Source organism: Paramormyrops kingsleyae, chromosome 19 (genome assembly GCF_048594095.1).
Source record: "Paramormyrops kingsleyae isolate MSU_618 chromosome 19, PKINGS_0.4, whole genome shotgun sequence".
NCBI classification, from domain to species: Eukaryota; Metazoa; Chordata; class Actinopteri; order Osteoglossiformes; family Mormyridae; genus Paramormyrops; species Paramormyrops kingsleyae.
In genome coordinates, this window is record NC_132815.1 from 8,735,220 (window position 1) to 8,761,119 (window position 25,900).

The following is a 25,900-nucleotide window of genomic DNA, read 5'->3' on the forward strand; positions in this document are numbered from 1 at the left end:
CTGACCTGTAACCCTGCACGTGGGCTCCACACTTGCCGTCAATGTTTTATCAGTGGATTCATTTCAGAATTATATTTAAGAATGAGCTTAAACCTATGAAGGTTTAAGTGCACAGTTTTGTTAATGTCAAGCATAATGCAAGCCTGGAAGTTAAACAAGCCCTTTGTTACTGTTAAATTATTAGATTAGGTACAAGCGCCATCCTGGTGATCGTCAAGAAACTCAAAATTAAGTGTTCCTGTTGTGAGAAAACATCCAGACACCTGATGTGCATGTAGGCCTTTTATAAACATTTCTCCCTCCTCCCGCCAGTTCAAGAATTACATTATAGATACACTTCAAGTGAAACGATCACTGCAAAAACAGTAAGAAATGAAAGAACAGAAATTTAAAATAAGTCCAGTTCCTTTCTAATGATCATTTAAGTTAATCCCTGCCAGTACTCACAGAAAGCATTAAGAATCCAACTTACAAGTACAAAAACAGTTGAAAAACAGTCATGTTGTGCAGCTATCTATGGATTTACATTTGCTTTTCCATTGGAGACAGGCATAGTTAGCTGCTTAACTTTAAGTGGGATCTGCTGGAATCTACTGTACATCAAATGAGTAAAAAATAGGTTTCCCATTTAACCACATTATAACCATGTTCTTATCAGCAGCAATTCTTTTCCCTTGGGTGGTGGATGGTCTCCCCCTACTTTACCGTCCTAGAACGGTGGCAAGGAGGGCCATACGGATGTACATGCCGTTCTCAGCCTGCCTAAAGTATGCAGCCCGAGGATCTGTGTCCACTTCAACACTATAAGGGAGAAGGAAGTAGGTAAGTACAAACAGAATTTGGCTGCCATGGTAAACATCAAGCCGTGAACACTACTTGTTAAGAATTATCAGGACTGAGATAGCTAGCTAGCTAAATGGCTTTAAGTCATTGTACGAGGAGGGTCCTTGAGCAAGGCCCTAAACCCCCAACTCCCTGGGCGCCCCGATAGGTGGCTGCCCTTCGCGGACAGCTTGCTGTACAAAGAGCAAGTTAAGGGAGGCGTGAAGAGAATTTCCCCAAGGGGATCAATAAAGTATCGATTATTGTTATTATATTATAATAAAGTGTTGAATATCACGTAATCTATTGAATAATCATACCCACCGTAAAGTCGAAATATTGTAACATGGACCATTGCAACCTGGGGAGCATCTGTATACAAGCCATGAACAAGAACTTTTAGCTGAGGAAAGATACCTGATCTCATTGACTCTAGGAAGAGGGTGCATGACGACCATCTTGCGTTTAGCTCCTGTCATGATGTGTGGGGTCAAGATGAACTGACCGAAGCACTGTGAAGAGCAGAGAGGATTCTGGGAATGTAGCTCTCTCTCTCTCACACACACACACACACACACACTCACTCTCCCACGCACACAGAGTGACGGATTCTTACTGCATTGTACTCCTCCTCAGAAGCAAACCTCTCTTTCTGGATTCGGGTCATGTACAGGACATCGGTGTCCGCAAGCGCCTCTTCGATGCTGTCAAACTCCTCCTGATGAACATAAATCATACAGTTGTGAGGAATGAAACCTGGGTAAACTCCAGGTATATGCCACACACTAGGCTGCTGTAGTACAACCACTTGGTAAAAACGGAGCATTTCATGAACCACTGGCCTTTTAGCCATAACTGCAGCCCAGGTCTCTGGCGTGAGCAACCGCATCCACATTCAAGCTGGGGAAGGGGCGCTTACTTGTTTGATCCCCTTAGATGCCACATACTCGATGATTTCCGGGGGCATGTGTAGGTTCTTTGGGGCCACGTAACGAAGGGTGATCCTGTACTGGGTGAGTAACCTGGCCAGGGAGTGAACCGTGCGACCATGCTTCAGGTCTCCAACCATGGTGATCTGCACAGGCCGACAGCAATTGGTCATTGACGACGTCGACTATGAACACACCTCATCTTTCAGTCTTTGTATGTTTGTCCAAGTTACACAAGCACAAACTGGGACATAACACAGATAACATTTCCAAAACTATCTGGAGGTAACCTTAGGAAGGGTGGGGCTTTCATTTCAGGGAGTGTGTGGGGGGGGGGGGCGATTTGAAGGACTCACGGTCATGCCGTTAACCGTGCCGAGCTCCTCCCGGATGGTGAAAATATCCAGTAGTGCCTGAGTGGGGTGTTCGCCGACCCCATCGCCCGCATTGATCACCGGCTTACGGCAATGTTTTGCTGCCATCTGCACAACAGGATCAGGAAGTCATTCACTCTATGGACAGCAGGTGGCATAGTAGCAAAAAATCTGGATGTGTGACAGGAAGTTGTCAGGTGGAGATTCGGGAACCTCTCTGCAGTTGTGGCCTTAAATGGGTACCCGCCGTCCCGCCTGGGCTCACCTCCACTGCCCCCGGCTGCGGGTGCCGCAACACCAGCACGTCAGCGTAGCAGCTCATGGTCTGCACCGAGTCGGCCAGGGACTCGCCCTTCTGGGTGGAGGAGGTAGACTCGGAGAAGTGGACGACAGAGCCACCAAGGCGCTGCATGGCGGCCGCGAAGGAGCTGCTGGTACGAGTGCTGACCTCATAGAACATCGAGGCCATCACCTTACCCTGGAGACACGACGGCCATCAGTACCTGCCACCACTCATGCATGAGAACTCACACAATGCCTTCAAAAGGAGCTCAAACAGCCCTGGCTGAGCAGCCTATGACTATGTACCAGGAGCTGATCATTCCAGAGGATCTCCCCCTTCCCCACAATCACTGATACTTCCTGACTATTGAGAACCTGGTTAAACATGACTTTAATGCCATTCCTTCACAGAAACCTCAGCCTGATCATGTGACAGAGGTAACTTCCAAGTGCACAAACACTTCAAACTGAGGAACATTATGTGATTTTATCACTTCCTCTCACCAACATAGCACCCAGTATCAATAACTTATTTGCAGAGATGCACTTAACTGGTACGCATTCACTTTTAAAAGCAAAGCCTGTGGTAATATATTGTTCTAACAGCACAAATGACGACGTAATTTATGTGCATTTGCGCTGATATGACAAGAAATTATGCATTTTACTCTTTATTTGCTAACTTGTACTTCATTTGGCATGTCGAGGTTACAATGCACGGCAATTTCATAAAATGCGTATGCATTCGTGCCGCTACAACAATCGATTGCTGCACATATCACTTTTAAATGCGTACTAGCATACCAATTATTTGCATCCCTGTTCATCTGAATAAACTGTGTGTAGGAACAGATATGGAATTCCTACCTTTAAATTATCAAGACTCCTCTCCTTCTGTACCATCAAGCGGAGCGTATGAGCCACATTGAACAGGTGCGACATCTGGAATATCAAGAGGGAGGGATTCATAAAGCTTGTGTGGATGAGGCAAGGAGCATTCTCAAAAGGTGAAGGATGAGCGAATCCATTGGCAGCTATTAGACATGGGATATAGGGACGGCTATACGTGTGAATGAGTCACCTGGTCCTTGCTGAACTGCTTGACGGACAGGATGTGCTGGGCCACGAGGGGGTGCAGCAGAGGGGACATGTGAGTATGGGTCACGGCTAAGGGAACCGCGTGCGGAGGTGACAGGATCCGGGCCACCGGCTGGGGGAGAACACCATTCTCCACTGGCATCGCCACATCTGAGGAAGCAGTAAGCAAATAAACCCAGGACAATGCAGAGCCTGAGCGACCGAGTGGCCGCTCCTTAGTCCTTAACAGCCAGACGTTTTACATAACGACTTCTCATGGAATCTGATGGACAAACACTTAGGGATTAAGCAAAACTCTGCTTTAAAAACAAACATTGCAAAAATTAACACGAGAGAAAATCATATCGCATTCTCTGCCATCCAGTGTTGATTAAAGGTAGTGGTTCACTATTCTAGCAAAGATATGCATGGATTTAACAAGGGGGGGGGCAGTCACCCTGGCCAGTACCCAATTTAATTCACTTAATTATGAGAACCCTGGCAGAAGACCAGCTATTCACTTCCCCTGAAACTGCAATCAGACATGAACTGCAGCCCTTTAAGGATAAGGGAACTCAGCTGCGCAGAGTACTGCTCTTACAAATATAGGGTGTCTACCGAAACAGGCAACCTTTCATCCAAAAAAACTGCTATAGAGGGGATTAGAGCAAATTGCTTAACGAGGCATCAGTTCATCTTAACGGGCTGCAGCACTGATTACATTTTTCATTTGGGAAAATTAAACTTAATTAGATTGATTTCAGGAAAAGAACCACAGAAATCAAAATGTTACTGCACAGGTACAGGATCATAATTACTGATCTTTCCACTTGAAATTTACCACCAAAGCCTTTAATGAGTCTCAAGACCCGAGAGGCAGGATTCCTAAAACCTGCGAACGGTAAAGAATCTGTATTACGGACAGACAAACCATTTAAAAGTCGGAGTGACCAGGCTACAAAGGGCCCACGCTTAATACGCTTTGGCCTGACGAGGTCGGTTAGCAAGAGCAGAAAATGTTGGCAACCAAGCAAAACACGTCAGTTATTAGCAATAAAGGGTGTGTGTGTGTGTGTGTGAGAGAGAGAGAGAGTGAAGGGGCTGGTACCTGGGGGCAGGCCGGGGTCAGAGGCCCGGTGGACACGGGGTGGGAGTGCAAACCGGCAATCCGCAGACCGCCTGGGGCTGGGGGCACGTGCGCGTATGATCTCACTCTGAGAAGCCTGACGATGGCGCTCTGGAGTCTGTCAAAGGCACAGACACGTTATCACTGCTGCCACCATCTGAGGCCGAGTCCACCTCAAAATACTGATAGAGCACCCAGGTTATAGGACCCTACCTTTGGGATGTCCTTCACCAGCTCTGAGCCTGGCACTGGAGGTACTACTTTGGCCCAGGTCTTCACATCCTGCCCATACCCAGGGGGCACCAACACCTATGCACCAGTAAGCATACCTCAAGCGTTAGTGTGGACCCAGTACAGGAGAATGCAGCCATGGATTCAAACCAAATGAAGCCAACAGCGGTCAGCAACCAACTCTGACCAGTGAGAAGAACAGAACTCACCTGTCCGTCAATGTAGGCAACCTCCCCTCTCAGCACAACCCTCCTCACTTTCCCCTTCACACTCATGCCCTTGAAGGGGGTCCATTTAGACTTTGTGAACTGCATGTGATTAGGAATGGTCCACTCCTGCTCCAGATCCACCTAAAAAAAACCCAGTGGTTCTTCAATATATAGAAATATCAGGCAACATTTTTGGGATGTTTTTGTAGCAGAAGGAGGGAGAAGAATGCAAACCAGTTTTTTTATAAGGTCTGTGGAAGTTTAGAGGATTTTGGAAACATACTCCACCAGCAGATCACTAGAAGAACGTAGTCACAGAAAAGGTCCAAACCTCCACATATGTGTTCTCCTGGGGTGGCAGGGAGAAGATCCTGCGCGGGTTCTCGTACAGACGCTTGACGATGTCGTCGATGGTGAGGCGGCCCTTGCTTACTGCTGTGAGTAGCAGGGGCAACATCGTCTCCAAGCCAGGGTACCCTGGGGGAGGGTTCTCGGAGTCCTTCTCCTTCACTGTGTGAGGGGCTACACACATGGAGGGTCAGAATCAACCAGAGGACCAGAGGCATCTAAAACCTTGTGTCATGCTGGACCACGCTCCTCACCGTGGTCTGTGGCGAAGCAGTCGATGATATCAAGATTCTCCCACAGAGCCTCCATGTCTTCTCTTGTGCCCAACATGGGGCGCACCTGCGCCCGGCCCTCCCCAATGGCCGCCACGTTGTCCTCGCACAAGAAGAGGTGGTGGGGAGCCACCTCACACGTCACCCGGATGCCCCTCTGCTTGGCCGCTCGGATGATGAAGATCTGTGCAGGGGGAAGGGCTGGGTTACAGATAGCATGTTTCCAAACTATAAACCATCTGGTGAACCACTTGCTGCAAATCCATTATCACCCATATTATTCCTTCCATTCAGCCTCTTCATCCAGACAGAAGTAGCTAATGAACTTGTGAATATTACTAATGAGCAAGAAATGTTTATTTGTGGCTGAACCAAAACGAGCAAGAATAAAAATCGTCCCTCTCGTGGATCTAGATCAGTGTCTCTCAACCCGGTCCATGTTTTTGCTCCCTCCCAACTCCCAGCACACCTGTACCAGGTATTTGGAGTTCCTGATTGGTTAGGAGTTGGGGGGGGGGTCCCTGAGGACCAAGTTAAGGCTTGCTGTTACATTTTATTCATTTATAATCTATTTATGAGGTATCAGAGATAATAGCTTCTAGGCAACCATTCCATGCCCCAAAATGGCCTAAGACACTCACCTCTTCCTTCTTGGCAACGTGACAGATGTGCACAGGTCTCTGGTACAGCTGTGCCACCATGAGGATGGCAGCCACGGTCTGTTTCTCTGCATGTGCCACGATGGGAAGGTGCGCTGGCCACTTCTCAAAGTGCTGCAGGAACGAGGCAGGTTTGGTGGGTTAGAGGCACCTGGAAGACTACACTAAAGGAGATCTCCTCTTAGGCGTACGACTGAATACCTCCATCCAGAGAGACACATTGTCCATCTTCAATGTAGAGTAAGTATCATTCAGGTACATCTTCAGACCGGCCGACGAACTGGCGATGGTGGGCAGGAGAGTGGCATTGTCTGAAGAAGCCCCCAGGAACAAGGCATAGTCACAGCGGCAACCAGCCTTGGCCAGCTGAAGATGTGCAGGAAAGAGATGGAGTTCAGGTGGACAGCCAATATTAAATGCACGTCCATCATCTAAAAGTTGCACAAGCGTTGCTAAAATTACCTTCTGGACTGTGGCAAGCGAGTTGGCATCAATGACCGCGGGCGTCGTGTTGGGCATGGCGCACACCATGGTGATGCCACCCGCGAGGGCGGCAGCCGTGCCAGATGAGAAGTCTTCCTTGTGGGTGGCACCCGGGTCACGCAGGTGGACGTGCACGTCTATGAGACCTGGTGACACGGGGAGGGAGGCCCATAAGGAAGGAAACAGAGCCCAGGTCACCGTATCATGACATCGGATTGGGCTTACCTGGCAAGCGAATGAGCTTCTGTGATGTCATGCAGTCTATGTGGGTCTTAACCGGCGGCGCGTGCCCAATCTGACGAAGAGCCTGTAAGGAGAAACACCAAGCACCAGCTCATGACTTCTACCGTCCTTTACCACCATAGTTCATCCAATTCAGGTTAAAAATCTAGCTTAAACACATCAATGACTAGAGCTGAAACCTGATCTTGTCCTTTTACTCATCTACTGCCACGCAGTGTGCAGCAAAGACGCCTTGAAACATCAGAGAAGAGTGGGTTGGTCCCCTGCTCACCTGGACAAAGAGCTTGGTGCACTTAATGTCAATGATGAGAGGCACAGAGTAGTCAATGGCCATGCGACGTGTGCGGTATCCCTTGGTGACAAAAGAAGAGAGGCGGCGCCCCCCAGAATTCCTCATGGACAGGTTGATGACCATGTCAAAGTGGTTCTCCTCCAAGTAATCCATGATGTTCCTCTGCTTCTCTTTGGTGGGACAGTCCGACTCCTCGTCGAAGGGCCAGTCCACTGCCATCACCTTCAGGAACAAAAGGCGACGTCACCAACAAGGTTAACAACTTTCGGCCTCCTTTCACAGGTCTGAGCTGAGCATGTTGTGCCACGTGGATAAAATACTTTCACTCCGTGCTCCGTGTAATAGTCCGCTGTGCCCAGGCTGGCATAGAGGTTGTACCCGAGGCTCTCCAAAGCCCGGACTGTGGGCAACAATTCACTCTTGTTCTATAAAAAAAAAAAATTAGAAAAACAAGAGAAACTTTGCTCATTAGGTTATTCATTTAACTAGTCAATAACATCCAATCAGATAATGGTAAACATGGGAGGGAGGAGTAGCCCATACTTTATAGCTACCAATGGAGAGGAGGATGTTCTTCTTGGGGATCTTGAAGCCAGTACTAAGCATGGCCTTCAGGTAGGCCTCGTAGCGGTCCTCTCCAAAGCAGGCCACCTCGCCAGTGCTGGTCATCTCCACCCCCAGAACCACATCAGCTCCCGCAAGGCGTGAAAACGAGAACTGCGGGACCTGAGGCACACAAAAGTTTACCAGTAGTAGTCTTGCAATGAATACTTTTTAGGAGCTATTTAAACACACATTTATACAATTGATTTCCTTCAGGTACTTTTTACTCTGAAACGTATAATATGTAAATGGGACTGATTTTGTGCAAGTGCTCCCAAATGATCAGGTTTTTGCACTGGAATATCATACCCATTTAGATTACATATTCCTAAACACTCTTGGTGATCAATACCCACACATAGCTATAATGATTGCATAGTTAAATACACTTGTGACCGGTCCTGTAGAGACCCTGTGGTAGTTTCCACTCACCCTTTGTGTAATCTGCTTGTTTATCTTCTGATAAGCAAACAGTTTTATTTTCTACCCATTCATCTGTTGTAGAAGTGTTAGCCAAACTTCCTTCCTCTTACCTTGACACCCACAATCCCCGTTCCTTTCATCAGCCCTACAGGCTCCACCTCTTCTCCCATGATGACCTGGGTTGCCAAGGCCACAAGATCCACCCCGAGAGTCTTTGAGACGAAGGGGAAGGAGCGCGAGACCCTGACATTACACTCGATCACCTTCAGCTGGTCGTCCTGCCAATGGAATACAAAAACACTTATCAGGACTAAATATTAAACAAGTGATGATCAAGTCAACTAAAAATTCCTGTAGCCTGTTTGGTTAATATTTGTTCAACGAGAAAAAGCCCTTCTCATTTCCTTACCTTAGCAATGAGCTGCAGGTTAAAGGGACCAGTCACTTGCAACTCCTGGCCAATGGCATGCACGATTATCTTGATGCGCTCCATGGTCTTCTGATTGATGTCTTGGGGTGGGGTGACCAATGTGGCATCACCCGAGTGAACACCCGCATTCTCCACGTGTTCCGAGATCGCCATGGCAATGACTTCACCATCGCTTGCCACTACATCAACGTCAATTTCCTGCAAGACAAGCTAACGTGTTAAGACTTGAAATTCTGTAAAACAAAATATTTATACATAAGGATGGTAAGAAGATTACTCCTAAGCACTGTCATGCAGGTCCACCTGTAGGGCCTTTAAACCATGAACCGAACAACAAATTCCATTTTCAAAATTCAACACTACCACAGGAGTCAGGGAACTCATTACATAAAGGGAATAATTCATGCAAATTCATGTTTTTATGTTCCACATTTGGACTTCCTACCTTGGCCTCCTGGATGAACTTGGAGATCACTACAGGATGCTCCTTGGACACAGCAACTGCATTGCTGAGGTATTTCTCCAGGTCGCTGTCAGAGTACGCCACGTTCATGGCAGCCCCGCTCAGCACATAGGAGGGCCGCACTAGGCAAGGGTAGCCGACGGTCTCACAGAAACGCATAGCCGACTGTCATTGAGAACAATGAAGACAAGACGTCTCAACTACAGACAATAGCATACGGGCTACAAAATACAACATAGTTATATTTACTTCCACAAATTTCATTCTATTGTATTTGTCTCAAATTATACCAATGCCCATTTAAATTCAGTTACGATTCCCTGGCTAATATTGTAGAAGGCTATAAAATCTACTTGGCAACAAACACCCAAAACAAGATTCAATAACAGGACGTTATAAAACGTAGGACTGCATGGTACCTCATCGCGTTTATGTGGTGCATGCACAATAATCAGAATTTATACAGATTAACTTTTGGGCATCACAGTACACATGTTAGGAGTGCTACTGATCTGCTTACCAAATTGCGGGTGTGTGTAAACGTCCCTATAGTACCAAAAAGCCGGCATCCAGACAAATGTTTACGCCCATCATCTAAAGTCCTGCTGATCACTCTACATGTGCCATGAAGTTACGATGCGTTAGTGTGCAGCACTAATAAAAAGCATCTGTTCATGGTGCTTAGTGTGGTGGTTTTACCTCCGTCTCAGAAAGCTCCTTCCACTGTGGCTGACTGATGCCAATGGTGTCCAGCATCCTGGAGAATTTGAAGCGATTCTCTGCAGAGTCAATGAACTCAGGCGAGGTGCCCAGGATGCGGCACTGCTGCCGGTGAAGGGCCATCGCGATGTTGTTGGGCAGCTGACCCCCCATGGACAGAATGATCCCTTCGGGGTTCTCCATCTCATAGATGTCCATCACTACCTGTCGGTCGGAAGCTTGGGGTCAACCGCGCTGATGATTGGACAAAAGCAAAACCTCACAAAAAAAAAAAATAAGAAACACATACCTCAAATGAGATTTCATCAAAGTAGAGCCGGTTGCACATGTCGTAATCTGTGCTAACAGTTTCTGGGTTGTAGTTTACCATGATGGTTTTGTAACCCACCTAGAAGACATGAGGCACATCAGTGTTTCCCCTACCATTATATTAGGGGGGCACCCCGCCCCCCCAACAACACCTCCCACCCCCCCTTGAAGGAAAATATGTGCTGTCAACCACCTGAAAAGCAGACAATAATGAACAGAGTAATAAATACATTTCACAATGGGATTTTCTGCTTTAAACTATCACTATTTTAAGCTATCACTTAATGTATTTGCAGGTCAAGACAAACATCTGCAATAGGCTGCAAGGAGACCATCTAGCAGCCTGCATGCAGATCTCAATAAATGGGCCAGATGTTTCTCACTTCCCATATCATGAGGCTCTAGAAATGTTCTTCCAGAAGCCCAGAAAGATACACTGCAGTGACAAAAGCTGCACACTTTGTGGATAATTGTCATAAAAAGAAATGTTCTGATGTTTAGTTCAGTTGTTATATTGACTGCTGTCATTAAAAGAAACACATGAACACCATGAATCCTGTCGGTGTCCGGACTTTTGCATCGACCAGAATCCTTCCATGTCAGTAACTGGGCAATCCCAATTGTCAACTTTATGTAGGTCTTCCCCTTCCCCAATCACTGTCTTCACCGCCATACCTTACGAAGCTCCATGATGCAACCCACGGCACACCAGTCAAACTCCACGCTGCTGCCAATGCGGTAAACGCCAGACCCAATGACCATGACGTGCGGCTCCCCAAAGGTCAGGTCACTCTTTATGCCATGGTAAGTCAGGTACAGGTAGTTGGTGTGGGCTGGCCACTCAGCTGCCACTGTGTCAATCTGCTTCACCACTGGAAGGATCTTCCAGTCGTGACGGAGCTTCCTCACTGCCAGCTCTGTGCTGTACATCACACGGTAGTTTCAAGAAGTTCATGCTAGGTAGTCTCATGCATCCTTGTATCAGCTAGCTTTGGTAATACTATTTTCATTTGATGACTTATCTACAAGCACCATGTGATGTCACCAATTATAAAATCAATTAAGGAAATGAGTGAGACGAAAAACATTAAGACTGAATGCCCCAGGGGATAAAGGACTCGGCAGTAGAAGATGGTGAAGAGACTGAAATACAGTACCTCTGTATAGCTAGGGCGATCTGCTTGTCTGAGAAGCCCAACTGCTTGGCTGTCCTAAGGACCTCCGGAGGAATGGTAGTCCCTTCCTGGCGGAAGGACTCCAGAAGTTTCCCGTGATCAGCGATGTTTTTCATCTTGTGCAGGAACCAGCGGTCGATCTTGGTCAGCTCATACAGGCAATCGACGGAATACCCAGCACGGAGCGCAGCGGCCAGCACAAAAATGCGCTTATCTGTGGGGGTCTGTAGCTCCTGGTGGAAAAATTAGGGTGGGGTGTTTATGTCACAGCAGATCTGACAATGCTGGAAGATTAGGGCAAGTTTGCAGAGAGCTGATCAAACTAACCTGATCAGAGACAGGTTTGATGGTGTGGTCAAATCCAACACAGTTCTCATCCACCATTCTTAGGGCCTTTTGGAAGGCTTCCTCAAAGTTGCAGCCAATGGCCATGACCTCCCCTTGTGCACAGACACCAAAATCTAATTAAACACCCCTCCTAGTTGTAATTTAAACCCAACATCAGTTAAAGCAGTGGTTTGCAACCCAGTCCTCATGGACCCCAGACAGTCCACATTTTTGCTCCCTCCCAGCTCCCAACACCTGTACCAGGTGTACCAGCCCCTTGTTCTTGATTGGCTGGGAGCTGGGAGGGAGCAAAAATGCAGACTGTCTGGGGTCACTGAGGACTGGGTTGGGAACCACCGAGTAAAGGAAAACATGCCTACCTCAGGTTTACAGAATGATTTGTAACAAGCAACAGGTAGGAGAGTGGCACAGGTACAGATTCTATATTCAAAGACGACTAAACAGAAGGTGTTTCTATAGGCATACCGACACTCTTCATGGAGCTGCCAATCTTAGTGCTGACTCTGAGAAATTTGCTCAGGTCCCAGCGAGGCACCTTGACCACACAATAATCCAGACTAGGCTCAAAATTGGCTGTGGTGGAGTTGGTGACCGAATTCCTGAAAAGGGAATTACATTTCAATTGAGTGTGTACTTCTCTATGCCCATCTAATATCGAATCACTGACGCCTCCTCACAAGTCACACGCAAGCATGCAAGATTGTGTTTGACGGGAAAACTCACTTGAGGACAGGAAGTGGAATACCAAGGCCTAGTTTAGCCGCCACATATGCCAGTGGGTATCCGGTTGCCTTACTTGCCAAGGCAGAGCTTCGAGACAGGCGTGCGTTTACCTCTATGATGTAATACTAATAGAGGGAGGGGGTATCAGTACCAAAACATCCACTGCGTTCCATCCCCCAATCTGCAACTCGGCACCAATGCATTGCCCTCACCTGCTCAGATTCCGGATTGAGCGCATACTGGATATTGCATTCCCCCACGATGCCAAGGTGGCGGATGACCTTGATGGCAGTGTCCCTCAGCATATTGTATTCGTGGTCATTGAGTGTCTGGCTGGGTGCCACCACTATGGACTCCCCAGTATGGATGCCCAGTGGGTCTATGTTTTCCATGTTGCACACCTAGAGGGGACACACCACGGGAGGACATAAAGTTCGTTAATAGTTTATGTTTTGACAGAATGGCACACTCCACGATTTCCAGGGACGTGTTAGTCAAAATACAGTGTGTCTTACATGTGGGGAGAAGACCCACCAAACTGGGTGGTTCACATTCCAGTTAGTTGGGTTAAACAGCAAAGATGCATCTACTGCTGCCTTCTGGGTTTACAGTTAAAAATCAAGGGAGTTACACTTTCCATGCTGTGTTGCTCTATTAGCCATGACAAAATTAGCAATACCTTCTACTATATCTCCTCTTAGTCCTGGAATCATTGCACGTACCGTTATGCAGTTATCGTAGGCATCCCGGACGACCTCGTACTCAATCTCCTTCCAACCTTTGAGGGACTTGTCGATTAGCACTTGGGAGGTGTGGGCAAAGGCATGCGTGGCCAGCGTCATCAGCTCCTCCCGGTTGTTGGCGAAGCCCGAGCCAAGGCCGCCCAGGGCGAAAGCCGAGCGCACCAGCACGGGAAAGCCCAGGCGCTCGCCAGCTGCCACCGCCTGAGGGTACCAAGCAAATCGGCTACAGCATGAGTGGTCAGCGATGAAGAGAATTAAATGAGACCTGCACTCAGGCTTTAGACTGTGCATTTAAAACGCTTCGCTGCAGGTTTAAAATTTATACACAGCAATTTTTTTTCCAATATTACACAATAGGCATGTGCAGTTCTCAAAATGGCTAAGCACAGCTATGAAACCAAGCTAAAATCAAAGGCACATTTATAGCTGCTGATCAGGCGTATCAATACTGGTCCTATGAGGCCAGTATAAGTACAGAGATAAGTATAAAAGCGCTTCTCACACATATAAACTCCCCTGTTCTGGGCATGCCTGAATTCATGGGTTCGACTGAGTTGTTGTTCCAGGTGGAACAAAAGTCAGAGTAGAGAGGGCCTCTGTGACCTCACCTGTTCCACGGACATGGCCGCTTCACTAGGCGCCACGTGCTCGTTGATCTCCTCCATCTTCTCCACAAAGATCTTGCGGTCCTCCGTCATCTCGATGGAGGCCACGGGCGTCCCCAACACCCGGACAGCATAGCGCTCCAGAACACCCTGCTTCGTCAGCTCCACCCCACAGTTGAGAGCGGTCTGCCCCCCAAAGGTGAGCAGTACCCCATCAGGACGCTCATTTTTAATAACCTGGAAATGCCGGGAAAAGGACAGGGGGTGTACAACATCCAATGCCCTAGCTCATCAAAAACCCTCAAATGAATGTTCAGAAAGGACTTACGATACTAAGCAATTTTATTCATTTATCTGGCACTTTTATCCAAAGCAAATTACAGGAAGAGTTACTTTATATGGGTTCTCAGGGATTTGAACTCATGACCTTTATGTCATTAAGGCAATGCTCTGCTTGTCAAGCTACAAGTTGTAGAGGAAGATTCGTGCCTGTAACATTGTGGAAGTGTCTACAGAAAGAAGAGTACCCACTATACACAACATCTTACCTGTGTGACATACTCTGCGGTGATGGGAAGGAAATACACCTTGTCAGCAAGCCCCTTGGAGGTCTGCACTGTGGCAATGTTGGGATTGATGAGGACCGTTTGGATGTTCTCCTCCTTCAGTGCCTTTATGGCCTGCAGAGGGCGCCAACCGCAGAAGAGGGAGGGACAATTTGTCAGCGTTCTTGCACCACAAGTGAAGCCTTTGCTGCTTTCACAGCCCTCAGTCAGGTCCTTGAACACCTAGTGATCCCTCGGCCTGTGGCTTGGGTGTGCTCACCTGAGAGCCAGAATAGTCAAACTCCCCAGCCTGGCCAATGGATAAGCCACCCGAGCCCAGGATCAGCACTTTCCGGGGGCGCACCAAGTCACCCATTTTGGGGGCTCCAGTGTAGGTGAGTTGTTCAGTCAGCCTTTCCTTCACTGTGCAAAACATTTGACCTTGACTGTTAATACCTCAGATCCCCATAACGTGAAACCCACTTCAAAAAGCATTAACAGATTGCAGTGTGGAGGCATTTTATTGGCCTTGGAAGTACTAAAATCGGTCTGCCATCAACTCAAGTGTCGTAATCTCTGACCTGGCTTCCCAACGTTGCCGTGTTTGAAGTCGGTGATCAGGGCCAGGAACACATCAAAGAGGCCGACCAAATCCGTGGGGCCTGCCATGTGTTCTGGGTGGAACTGGACACTGGACAAAGACGGGGAAAAAAAACCCATCAAGACTTCATGGAACATTTAAGTTTACACGTTAAACCTCTGTAGCACCTATCTAAATAGAAACAAATGAATTTTAATCACATTATGTTACATTATTTCATCATTTAGAAAGTTTTTTTCTCATTCTGTACAATTTACTCTGCATTTATTCAAGTGTTTTTGAGACTAAAAAATCTGATGTGAATTATACGACTGAAACCTATGACAGACAGTATCACCCGCAGCCAATCAGACTGATTTAACCCACATCCCACTGGCTATTTTAGTGGTGGGTCTCACTGGGTCAAACTAATTGGATAACGGAGAGAAATCCTCATATTCCTCATCATTAACATTTAGGCACTCGACAAGCCCTCTGAGTTAACACACTCAGGCCCACCTGAACATGGGCTTGGTGTTGTGCACAATGCCTTCGCTTGTCTGGTCATTGGCATTGGTGAAGAGCACGTCCCAGTCCGAGGGGAGAGTGTGGGGGTCCACTGCAAAGCCGTGGTTCTGGGAGGTAATGAAACAGCGGCCCGTTCCCTTGTGGATACAGGGCTGGTTGTGGCCACGGTTTCCGTACCTGGAAAAAGATCAGATGTCATGCTCACAGACACACAAGGACATCATCGCCTGCCAGCAACTGCATCCCGTGAACCAGAGCCTCAAAATGTAACGAATACCAAACAACATACTGTAAAATCGGATGTGATCTTGAGCAGAAATGCCGTTTTTTATAGGACCGTGTTTATGGGAGTTTCTACCGTGTGACCCTTGGACCCAAAACAGCTGCACAACCAACGGGATGGTGAGAAAGAAGGGCGGGATTCTGGCTGGCCTTGAGCAGAAGCTAACAAAGCCTTGGTCTCAGGGCGCCTTAACGAAAACAGACCAGTTGAACCGCAAGAGTGGGATTAAAGAAAGGAAAAAAAAAAAAAAAGCTTTGGTAACAATTCAGAATTTCACACGGGTCTTGATCTTGGGAGCCATGGGAATTAAGAAAGGAGTGAGTCTGGCACTGTGGATTTTTTATTTTTGGCACAAAGTCGGGAACAAATGAAAAGGTGGGAATGAACAATTAACCCCCCACCCCCCCCAAAAAAAACAAAACACATTGTTTCGCTAGAACTTACTTCATTTTGTAGGTCTTAGCCCCGATAGCCAGGGAGAGTAGCTGATGGCCCAAGCAAATGCCAAAGACAGGCTTAGGGTTCTCTTCACACAACACCTTCTTGATGTTCTCAACAGTTTCTTTGCAGAACTGAGGATCACCAGGCCCATTGCTGATAAACAGCCCATCAAAGTCTGCAGTGATTGAGGAAATGTGATTATAAACAAAGATGACACATACCCCCACCCCCCGCACAATCACTGCCCCATCACCATACCCCCATGTAAACTGCTCACTCACAAAGAACGGTCTTGAACAAAGTACAATTCAGATGGGCAGTTTGGAATCCCAAACCACCTGTCGGCCTCAGTGTAGTTTGTGGTCCATGTGTCAACCACTAGAAGCTAAGAACCTCTAGGCATCACTGACCTGCGCTGTCCAATGGCTGATTCCAGGGAACTATGGTCACACGCGCCCCTCTCTGGCACAGGCAGCGAATCTGGTTGTACTTGATACCACAATCCACCGCAGTGATCCGCACAACCCCACTGGGATTGAAGACTCTGGGTTCCTATCGGGCAGGAACATGTTGATATCAGTGGAAAACACCTGCTATACCACAGGCTTTTTGGTCCTGTTTGGACAGCGACTGAATACATGTATTACTTCAGTACTACTTCATTTTTAAGTACTGAGAGACATCTTTTCATGTGGAGGGTACCTTGATGGAGCTCAGAGCTCCATCAAGCTTGAGTACTCAACTGGTTGGTTGAAACAAAATCTTGGTTTGGATTTTTCCTTTCTGGACCTGAGCTGTCCATCTATGGTGGAGCTTTACCTTTACTGAGACCTCCTTCACCATATTCCTCTGGTTAGGGTTGTCAAACGGTACAGTGGTCTCAGGGGTACCGTCCACCACCAACTTCCCCAGCATGGTTCCCTTTTCTCGAATCTTCTTTGTCAGGCACCTTGTGTCAATACCTGTCTCACACAGGTTTCCAAGATAATGACCATCAATCTCAATAACGCAGAATGAAACCACACCGAAAGGACCACAGACACAATTTTAAAGAACATTGATAGTTTCAATTTCTTGCTCCATCCCTGCTTAAAAATAGCATGGGAGATGCACCTTCAAGTCCTGGAATTCCTTGCTCTTTCAGCCACTGGTCCAGAGACTTTGTGGAGCTCCAATGACTTGGATTTTGGCAAATCTCTCCAACAATAAGAGCAGCAGCATGGATCTTCGTAGACTCAAACCACTGTGTGCATGTGAAAAATTAAGACACTACAATTATCTTATCCAAAAGAAGAACTGATAGACAAGAGGTGAGCAATTTAATTTGTACCCTGATAACAAGATTCAATAAAATTGATGGACACGTCTCAGCATATATTAGCAACTAGCTGTATTTTAAGCTTTGTGTCATTCATGCATCGCACCTTGCTGAGTCCATACTCCCCGTCTTCGTTGCTGGGGATGCCATAGTTACCCACCATGGGGTAGGTCAATGTCAGGATCTGAGACTTATAGGATGGATCGGTGAGAGCTTCTGGATAGCCCACCATACCTGTCTGGAATACTAAAGAGAAGATAGTAATAGATTTGCGATGCAGCCAACTACCACAATACTATTATGTTACTTTTAACAGAGCTGCAAAAATGGAATATCGATTTTTCCACATAAAAAACAACCAATAAGCCGTCACTTTGAATACCCATCTCCATTAGCAGCAGAATGGATCTGCATTTAAGACACAGACCCTTATCAGCGATTGTCAGTTATGTCATAAGAAACAACTGAAAAAAAAAACAGCCCAATCTGCAAGTTCTTAAGGTCCACTTTCTAAAGACTCACCAGACGGTTAACTAGAAGATTAGATATTACATATGCTTTGGACAAGTAAAGCAAAAGGTTTTATATAGCACGACGTTAAACTTACTTCTTGTTGAAGGAATCGCAATAGGTAAATCAAATAAAAATCATACACTGTACACATGACTGATGCGCAGTTAGAATTACTGGCAATACGCAAATTAGTTCAAACAGCCTGTACCTTGCTGACCTCCATTCAGGTCAATAGTGAGGAGCTATCTATGGCTGTTACCACATTAATTAAACAGTGAACAGGAGACGCGTTGTTAGGAGCAGCCGAAGAACTTTAAATTTTCATGGTAAGAAAGAGAGATTATGAAAGCATTTCTGCTGATCTAGTCATGTTTGGACGCATAGGAACCCTGAAGCGAATCACTAACAGTAACTGCGCAGAAAGACCTACAGCCGACTAGTTAACGGAATCGGCACGAACCAAAAATCTTGTATTCACGACCCATTTAAAGCGGACGTGGAAATTCAACGTCACCTGCATGAAACAGGCTACTTACCGACTTCACCAGACACTGAAGTGACAGCCCCGAATAGGCGGCCTTTGAAGGTAGTTCCATCTTCTAAAATAAGAGATCCCACTTGAACAGTCATTTTACGTACCTGTGTAGTTATATCCCCCCTAAAAGCAATACGATGGCTTTCCTACACACAACAAAAACTTCTTCGCCCGGGAAATTTGAGCTACTTTATCTGTCTTTATCCCCTCAGCTCTTGTTGCTTCAAACCCACGTGAAAACCACGCCGCCGGAATTATTTTATACTCCGCCTAACCAACTCGCAATCCGCGTGAATGAAATAAATTCTCAAAAAGGCCTATTTCATATGTGCCGGTACACTAAGCCTTCCTGCTCCGATAGATGCAAAAAGTCCCGAATTTCAACCTTATGTTTAACACACTTAACCCACACTACCAAACTGCCGCCACATAGTGCAAGTTGTCACAGTTTCAGCGACTGTGAATGGTGCGTAGTGTGGCGTCAGCACGCAGAGGAAGACGTAAACACATGAAATGCGCAGTCTTTTCAAAAGCAATTTTTATTGTTGTCAGGCATCTATGGTTATAGCAACCGTCACTTGATTCTTTAAAACCTGTTTGTATTAATATAAATATGATGTATGGATTTGAATTTTTTTTATCAAGCCATTCCATTATTCCAGCCACAGTCTGCTTAGTGTCAAGCCTGTAAAGGACTACAAAGAGCACATTCTGTTCCGGTGTTATGCCGAAAAAGGCATCCCTGCCGAAAAAGGCATCCCCTGCCTAGAATGCATGCCGGTGTTCCGACGAGTTAAGATTTTAAGGGTTTTTTTGGGGGTCATGGGTTTTTTAGGGGTTAGGGTTAGGGTTTTAATGGTGTTTTGGGGGTTAGGGGTTTAGGGGGGTTTTGGGGGTTAGGGTTTTAGAGGTTTTTTGGGGGTTAGGGTTAGAGTTTTACGGGTTTTTTGGGGCTATTGATTAGCACTACGCTAGCCTTACTCGACAAAGTAGCTCAACTCGTTTCAGAACAGCGACCAATCGGTCATTTAGAGACAGGCATGCATTCTACGGCAGGGATGCCTTTTTCGGCATAGCACGTGTTATCAAGTCCCTCCTCGTCTGTCGCTGCTCGCGATGCCGCGGTCCGCCCGGCGCTACAATATGACAAATTGCAGGCTCCAGGACAATGAGTCGCTCCTTCCTATGTAGGTTCATATTAAAATTCCTATATTTTTTATTTCAAATTAGTACACTATAGATTATGACATTAATTAACTTTACTGAAAAAAGTTAATGATCTTTATTGGAAATTTAGCATTTTTTTACATTTCAGTACATCTACCTCACACCAGCAAGCAGTTAAATTGCACTTCAAAAAATCGTTTTCTTACCTCATAATATTCGCGTTTACTTTAATAACCTTTAAATTATATCCTAGTAACACAAAATGGTACTGACAATAATCCAAAACCCTTAATTGATTTGCCGTTTAGCTGTGATCATGCAGTGTATTCTATGTCTCCCCAAGCACGCTGTTTTCCCTCTGCCGCTGTGGCCTCTTGTAGGACACCGTGGGCACCGGGATGCCTCTGAACCGGTCCATCAGGTCCAGCCCACCGAAGAAGTTGACAAAGATGATGCCCAGCTTGGCTGGCATGAAACTGAAAGCACAAAAATAACACCACAAAGGTACGCATCAGCAAGAGCCCGTCTATATACCAACCGCAAATGATATCACTTTCTTGCTGTTCATTGATTTACTGGCTGCAGTAGATAGATGCTTCAGCCAGATCTGACAAAATGTGCTTGCTAAAATATCACGGTCTTTGACTGAGTAGGCTGCTGACCAATAAATCATAGTGAAGTATTAAAGATCTTTCTTAATTATTATTAATAATTATTGCAGAAGTGCTGCATATTTTTTTGAAGATGAACTACGGTTGCGTCGTTGACTGATGGGTACAGAGCTCAACTATTCATTTATAAAGGTGAAAATTAATTTCCTGCGAAGTCCTACACTGAAGAACCTGGGCTGAATTTCTCTCACCATGATGCCATTTTCAAAGACCTGCTCACATTTAAATGCACGTCTTGATAAAAGAAGTTTCAGCAATACAATGGATTATAAATACATTTCTGACCTTGCATTAATTATTTTGTTTATAAATGTTTTGTGGAATGCCTAAAAATACAATTTTAACCCTGCAAGCAGTTATAATGTGCAATAAACATAAAATTCAGAATAAGCCAAGGACTACTGGTCTACTTTTGGTGTGCTCATGAGAAAATATCATGAACATTTTTTAACTTAAGTCAAAGTGCTATGTAAAGCATCCATAGCCATTCATACCCATTCTGTGATTTCCCATCAGAGCATCCACAATAAGTCTGGTCCAACCAGTAATCAGACCTTCCCAAAGAACCACAAGAAACACAAAAGTCTAGTGCAGGAGACTTTGGTTCTGAACCAAAAAGTGGAGTCACACAACAGTCCCAAAACACACATGAGTAGTAATGCATTTGCCACCTTTTCAGCGCCATCAGAAGATACAGACTGGAGGGTAGCAGTAAGAACATCTGCTCACACAGAATAGCATCCACAATCCTCTTTGCAGCATCCTTCTGGTCTATTATTGGCAAGAATGATGGCCATCTAAGCATGGGGGACAAAGAAACAATTGTCCTTCAATGATTTTGTGCTTTCTTAATTATACATTCATCTAGTTATTTAGTTATATGTAGTACTTTCTGACTTACTTTGTCTGGCATCCTCCAAACATGGTTGTGTTGATCAAGTAAGGACAGACAATTGTGGTTTTAATTCCCTCCCTTTTAAGGACAAGAAGCTCCAGAGCTATGGATTCAGCAAAGCCAACGGCAGCAAACTTGCTAGCACAGTAATCTGTGAAAAAGATGGGGGTGACTCCACCATGAGGTACTGTCTAGTCAGAACATAAACGATATGTTATGAATGTTAAGCCAAAGAGCAAAGTGCTACATTTAACATCATCACGTATTCTGGCACATTTGAGTAGTCCCCATAAAGTATTGTAAATATGATCAGGTCCATAAAATGGAAGTGTAAGTTACAGAAATATCAAATTAAGATAAGACGTACTTATGCGGGCATACTCCTCCCACAGTACAAAGACATTCATTTATGTAAGGTGGTGCTTCTAAATTGCCCATGACTGTGTGTGCATGTGCTCTGTGATGGGTCACTCCCTGCACTTATGCCCAATGCTGCCTGGAATAGGCATGGGGGAAGATGAATGGATGGGTATTCCAGGTAAAAATACGATACACTTCTGGAAGATTTGATCCTGTAACCCTTTACGAGTATCTAAAGGGATATAAAACCCTCAACCCTCATCCTGGGTCAGGTTGCTAAGAATGCACATCAGAATCTTTATTGCCACAAGACCAAGGCTGGAGGAAAATTTTGCTGACACAGTTGGAGACACATTGTCAATGTCACCGGTCAAATTTGGAGTACCACAGGGATCAGTGCTTGGTCCTATATTGATCTCTACATACTGCCATTAGGTAATATAATCAGAAAACATAATGTTTATCAAATATACATTTCAGCTACATCTAATGACACCTCATCTCTTGTGACTTTAACTGCTTTAACGAAGTTAACACTTGGATAAGTGAAAATGCTTTGTCACTCAAAGCAGAGAAAACTGAGGTTCTGCTGTTCAGAGGTAAACGCTAGTGTGGACAGGCATGCTATAACCTCTGCGCTCCTCTCTGAGGGTCTGAGCTTCTGCGGCTTAGCTCATAACCTTGACGTCACCTTGTAGCACTTTTCCAGTAACATACAGTGAACTAGGCCATATACAACCCATACCAACCCACACTAGTTACAGCGCAGTTACAACTTGCCTTGATTATCTACTGCAGAAGGGTCGGCTCAGTAAAGGCATCACTGGGTTTGGTGAGCGATGGTGATGTAAAACCAAAGAGATGCTTGTTTACTATTCACACGGTGTGCATTATGATTTACTATGTGCTCATTTTCAGTAGCACGTCTTTGAAAATCGCCATGTTATGTTAGCATCAAGCGCTAGTGGAATTAGAATTAACTTGCGTTTTTCAAGCAGTATGTTGGAAATTTTCAAGTTCCAGGTTATCAGGAATGCATCAATGTATCACGATGTGTGATACTAGTAATCCATGCATATCGACACCAATCACCTGTTCTTTCTCGTCACCATATATTTTGGCCAATCAGATGGTGGTGACAAAACCAGCTCAGCCGTGTCATCACAGGTACAGGTTCGCTAATGCTCACATAATTTACATTGGAAAACCATCTTTTTGTGGTTTTTCTCGGGTTTGGCTTGGTTCTCGGTGGTAGTGGAAAAGCGCCGTTAGATACCAATCTCTTGTTCAAATCACTTATGGATGCAGTATCAAATCATCACGGATACGGTTACTGAACTGTGACATCATAGGTGAGCTGCTGACTCACACAGACCTGCACAGAGAACTGGCATTAACCATGACCGCACTTCGCTTTTATCAAATTAGGCCCATTCTTTTCTGTTTTCTACAATGTTTGCATGCCAGGGGAGTTGGGCAGTCAGTTGACCTTGGACCCCCAGAGGTTGTTTTTCTCCCTGTTTGTTGTCTTCCCTTTTCCCTGTTTCAAGTACCATTCTGGGTAAATGATGTAGTAATGGATTGCCACACACCCTTGTCAAGCACTTTGGGGTGATTCTGCTGTGAATCAAGATACAGACAGTAAATATATATACATATAGCACATAACATACATCAGGCATAATCTGTAATTATAAGGTGCAAACAGAGTGTCATTGGTGATGCGAAAGTAAAAAATTAATCAGTGCAGATGTTGCATAGCTGTTTGTGTAACAAGATACCCCTGGGACTGGGAGTTGAAATGCAGAGCAAACAAGAAACCAAAACATGAGCCAAGAGTTATAATCAGGAAATGAAGCAGAGATTAAGAAGCTGGAAGGTCTATCCTGGAGGTGAAGGGTGAGGCAGGCATACAGGAAAACTGGTACACACACTTGCACTGATATGGGCATCTGGGCACACAGTCACCAAGCAAGGGAACAAGTGGAGAATAAACCACACAGAGGAAAGCAGGGATCTGAGATGCCCAGTGGTCAGACATAGAGTAAGTCAAACAAATCCTTGCGCTGGGGAAACTACTAGACCAGAATAATCAGGCACAGCTGTCGATACTTCAGGGAAGGTGAGCAACATTGGACCTTGGCTTTGGAGGAGACGGTGGAACAGACTCAATCTTTACAGAAATCTGATAGTACTTGGGAAGAACACAGACTTGCCTGCTAAGCCGTTCATCGCAAAGAGTCCTCCGTGGCAGGCTACACACACAAGGTGGCCATGGTCGCGTGCTATCATGGCTGGCAAAAAAGCTTTGTATGTCTAGTGGCCAGAAGGAAACAGAGAAGTGGCGATTACAGTCAACATCAATTTTCACTACCAAAAAGAATCCAATTGAGTTTAATCAATGCCAAGGGGGTAGTTGGTTTTGCCGTGTGGATGATGAAATAAGTAAGCAAACAACTGATAGTTACAAGTGAGCAGTGATGACTTTTCAAATTGAAGATGAGCATTTACCCAAAAGTGGGCAGCTGCATTGACCCTCAGTGTACGGTCCACGAGGTTGTCTGGAGCTTCTGTAAATGTATACTTCCCTGTGACCACTCCAGCGTTGTTTACCAGAATGGAAACGTCCCCAACCTCTCGCTTAACCTAGTAAATAATGACAGAGCGTACAGGTGTAAATACTGAGAGATACCGAGAGGAACTGTAAATTCACTAGAAAGGTCATGTTTTGATTTCTCTGGTCTGGTCAACAGCTTTTAAGCTAACGTATTATAGTATCTATAACTAGCAAAGTGATCATTGCTAAAAAAAAAACAAGCTACGTCAGGGGTCACCAACCTTTTTGAAACTGAGAGCTACTTCATGGGTACTGAGCTATACTAAGGGCTACCAGTTTGAAACGCCCTCCTAAACTTATCTAAACTTCATGTATAATAAACATCTTTAAAATTCTTATTTTTTTTTTTTAGATATAGTCATTTTCAAATCTATATGAATGCAAATGTGATTGAAGAAGAATAGCAACAGGATAAAGTAAAATTTTAGACGCTGCTCAGTGGTGAGTTCTGCTATTTTTAGAACAGGTCCGCGGGCGACTCACGTGGTCCTTTGGCGCATAGTGGAACCCACGACACCATGTTGATGACCCCTGAGCTACGTACTGTTGTAATCAAGTATGTAAAAAAACTAAGCATATAGTAAGGAATTTTACCAAATCCGCAACTTTGTACACCTCCGTGCGTCGGCTGCAGTCGCAGGCATAGGCATAGACACGCACATCTAACATACGTCTCAACTCCTTGGCGGTTTTATCAAGGGCTTCCCAGTTCACGTCCCAAAGGACCAAGGTGACTCCGAGCCGTCCCAGTTCTTCCGCGATCAGTTTGCCGATACCCTGCGCTGCTCCAGTTATCAGGACAATCTCACCCTCCACGTCTTTCCTGGCTGGCTGGAGCAGCAGCCGAACAAAAGCTTCGAAGAAATAGAAAGTTGCCCCAATCGTTAACTCGATGAAATCCTTCACAGAATGCAGCTTTATAAACAGCCACTCAAAGTACTGAATCACTTGATTGTGCATCTCAGCAAGCTCTCCTTGGCAGATACTTGGACAGCAATCAAACCAGAAACTAAATGAATGCTAAAAAAACAATCACTATATTGATTGTCTTCTGGTTGTATCCCACCGGCTTATATACCTGCCAAAGACGTCATTAAAGTCAAAGCTATAACCAGTGTGTGCCTTATTTTTGGCCTTCAAAGCATGTCACATTGTTTTTCTAGTCACATTGGGAGTTAATTTTAGACAGCGTCGCTATGTACTTTCCTCATGACAACCATAACAAAAGAAATTTAGTAGAATTTATTTTGAAAGGAATGTGTCCTTAAATCAGTCTGTCCGATATTATTTGTTGCAAGTATAAAACATTTAAGCCATATTGATATGCTTAAAATCGACAAAACGTAAGTAAACTTAACTAAAGTATAAACGGAAGTAAATGTGATACTGATTAATTATCTGCGGTGTAGCCAAGAAAGGCCCCAGATTGTGCATAATCAAGCATGCCCCAGAGAAACAGTCCAAACCATTACACATACCACACGGTAGAGCAGAGGTTGTGATGTCTATGCTTGTTTAGATTTCAAATGTATAGCGCTTAACAAAACCTAAATACAAA

At 45.4% G+C, this 25,900-nt stretch overlaps 2 protein-coding genes and 1 long non-coding RNA gene across 6 annotated transcripts; 1 reads left to right on the top strand and 2 right to left on the bottom strand.

The window, feature by feature from the left end:
- Window positions 1–269: 269 nt before the first annotated feature.
- cad (carbamoyl-phosphate synthetase 2, aspartate transcarbamylase, and dihydroorotase) lies at window positions 270–20,138 on the bottom strand. Of its 3 annotated transcripts, XM_072703038.1 has the most exons (44): window positions 20,006–20,128; window positions 18,634–18,696; window positions 17,691–17,830; window positions 17,380–17,509; window positions 17,086–17,228; window positions 16,677–16,818; window positions 16,270–16,441; window positions 15,534–15,719; window positions 15,016–15,125; window positions 14,715–14,857; window positions 14,438–14,569; window positions 13,893–14,126; window positions 13,264–13,485; window positions 12,754–12,942; window positions 12,542–12,666; window positions 12,284–12,417; window positions 11,798–11,910; window positions 11,453–11,703; window positions 10,971–11,217; window positions 10,276–10,374; window positions 9,966–10,190; window positions 9,249–9,431; window positions 8,783–9,001; window positions 8,484–8,651; window positions 7,891–8,073; window positions 7,668–7,772; window positions 7,327–7,569; window positions 7,038–7,119; window positions 6,792–6,958; window positions 6,531–6,695; window positions 6,312–6,443; window positions 5,653–5,854; window positions 5,382–5,572; window positions 5,051–5,191; window positions 4,824–4,919; window positions 4,593–4,728; window positions 3,489–3,655; window positions 3,275–3,349; window positions 2,391–2,603; window positions 2,108–2,233; window positions 1,742–1,897; window positions 1,439–1,540; window positions 1,240–1,334; window positions 270–801 (listed from the first exon to the last, which is right to left on the bottom strand). In XM_072703038.1, exons 3-44 carry the CDS (start codon window positions 17,814–17,816, stop codon window positions 702–704), a joined length of 6,570 nt encoding a protein of 2,189 aa, XP_072559139.1. In that variant the 5' UTR covers window positions 17,817–17,830; window positions 18,634–18,696; window positions 20,006–20,128; the 3' UTR covers window positions 270–701. The 3 variants fall into 3 exon arrangements, with proteins under 3 accessions (XP_072559139.1, XP_023687335.1, XP_023687334.1); XM_023831567.2 differs by lacking the exon at window positions 18,634–18,696 and having other exon boundaries at window positions 20,006–20,138; XM_023831566.2 differs by lacking the exon at window positions 20,006–20,128 and having other exon boundaries at window positions 18,634–19,101.
- Window positions 19,900–25,451, bottom strand: LOC111854019 (epidermal retinol dehydrogenase 2). 2 transcript variants are annotated; one of them, XM_023831572.2, is made up of 7 exons: window positions 25,421–25,451; window positions 24,937–25,196; window positions 24,237–24,371; window positions 23,942–24,041; window positions 21,372–21,516; window positions 21,142–21,267; window positions 19,900–20,275 (listed from the first exon to the last, which is right to left on the bottom strand). In XM_023831572.2, the coding sequence occupies exons 1-7, from the start codon at window positions 25,434–25,436 to the stop codon at window positions 20,128–20,130; spliced, it is 930 nt and encodes a 309-aa protein (XP_023687340.1). In that variant the 5' UTR covers window positions 25,437–25,451; the 3' UTR covers window positions 19,900–20,127. The 2 variants fall into 2 exon arrangements, with proteins under 2 accessions (XP_023687340.1, XP_023687338.1); XM_023831570.2 differs by lacking the exon at window positions 25,421–25,451 and having other exon boundaries at window positions 24,937–25,407.
- On the top strand, window positions 20,177–20,860 carry LOC111854021 (uncharacterized). The gene is made up of 2 exons (XR_002840586.2): window positions 20,177–20,303; window positions 20,521–20,860. It is a non-coding gene; the product is annotated as an uncharacterized lncRNA (long non-coding RNA).
- Window positions 25,452–25,900: the final 449 nt, after the last annotated feature.

What these genes read in the sequence shown, in the direction of transcription:
- LOC111854019 (XM_023831570.2), bottom strand. Translation starts at nt 25,302, where the DNA reads ATGCACAATCAAGTGATTCAGTACTTTGAGTGGCTGTTTATAAAGCTG. An exon ending in ATGCAGCTGCCCACTTTTGG is followed by an intron (nt 24,042 to 24,236) that starts GTAAATGCTCAT and finishes TCTGGCCACTAG; the next exon opens with ACATACAAAGCTTTTTTGCC. An exon ending in CTTCTGATGGCGCTGAAAAG is followed by an intron (nt 20,276 to 21,141) that starts GTGGCAAATGCA and finishes TTGTGCTTTCAG; the next exon opens with TTTCATGCCAGCCAAGCTGG.
- cad (XM_023831566.2), bottom strand. Translation starts at nt 18,727, where the DNA reads ATGACTGTTCAAGTGGGATCTCTTATTTTAGAAGATGGAACTACCTTC. An exon ending in ATGTGTCTCTCTGGATGGAG is followed by an intron (nt 6,444 to 6,530) that starts GTATTCAGTCGT and finishes TCGTTCCTGCAG; the next exon opens with CACTTTGAGAAGTGGCCAGC. An exon ending in AGGAGAACACATATGTGGAG is followed by an intron (nt 5,192 to 5,381) that starts GTTTGGACCTTT and finishes GGTTTTTTTTAG; the next exon opens with GTGGATCTGGAGCAGGAGTG.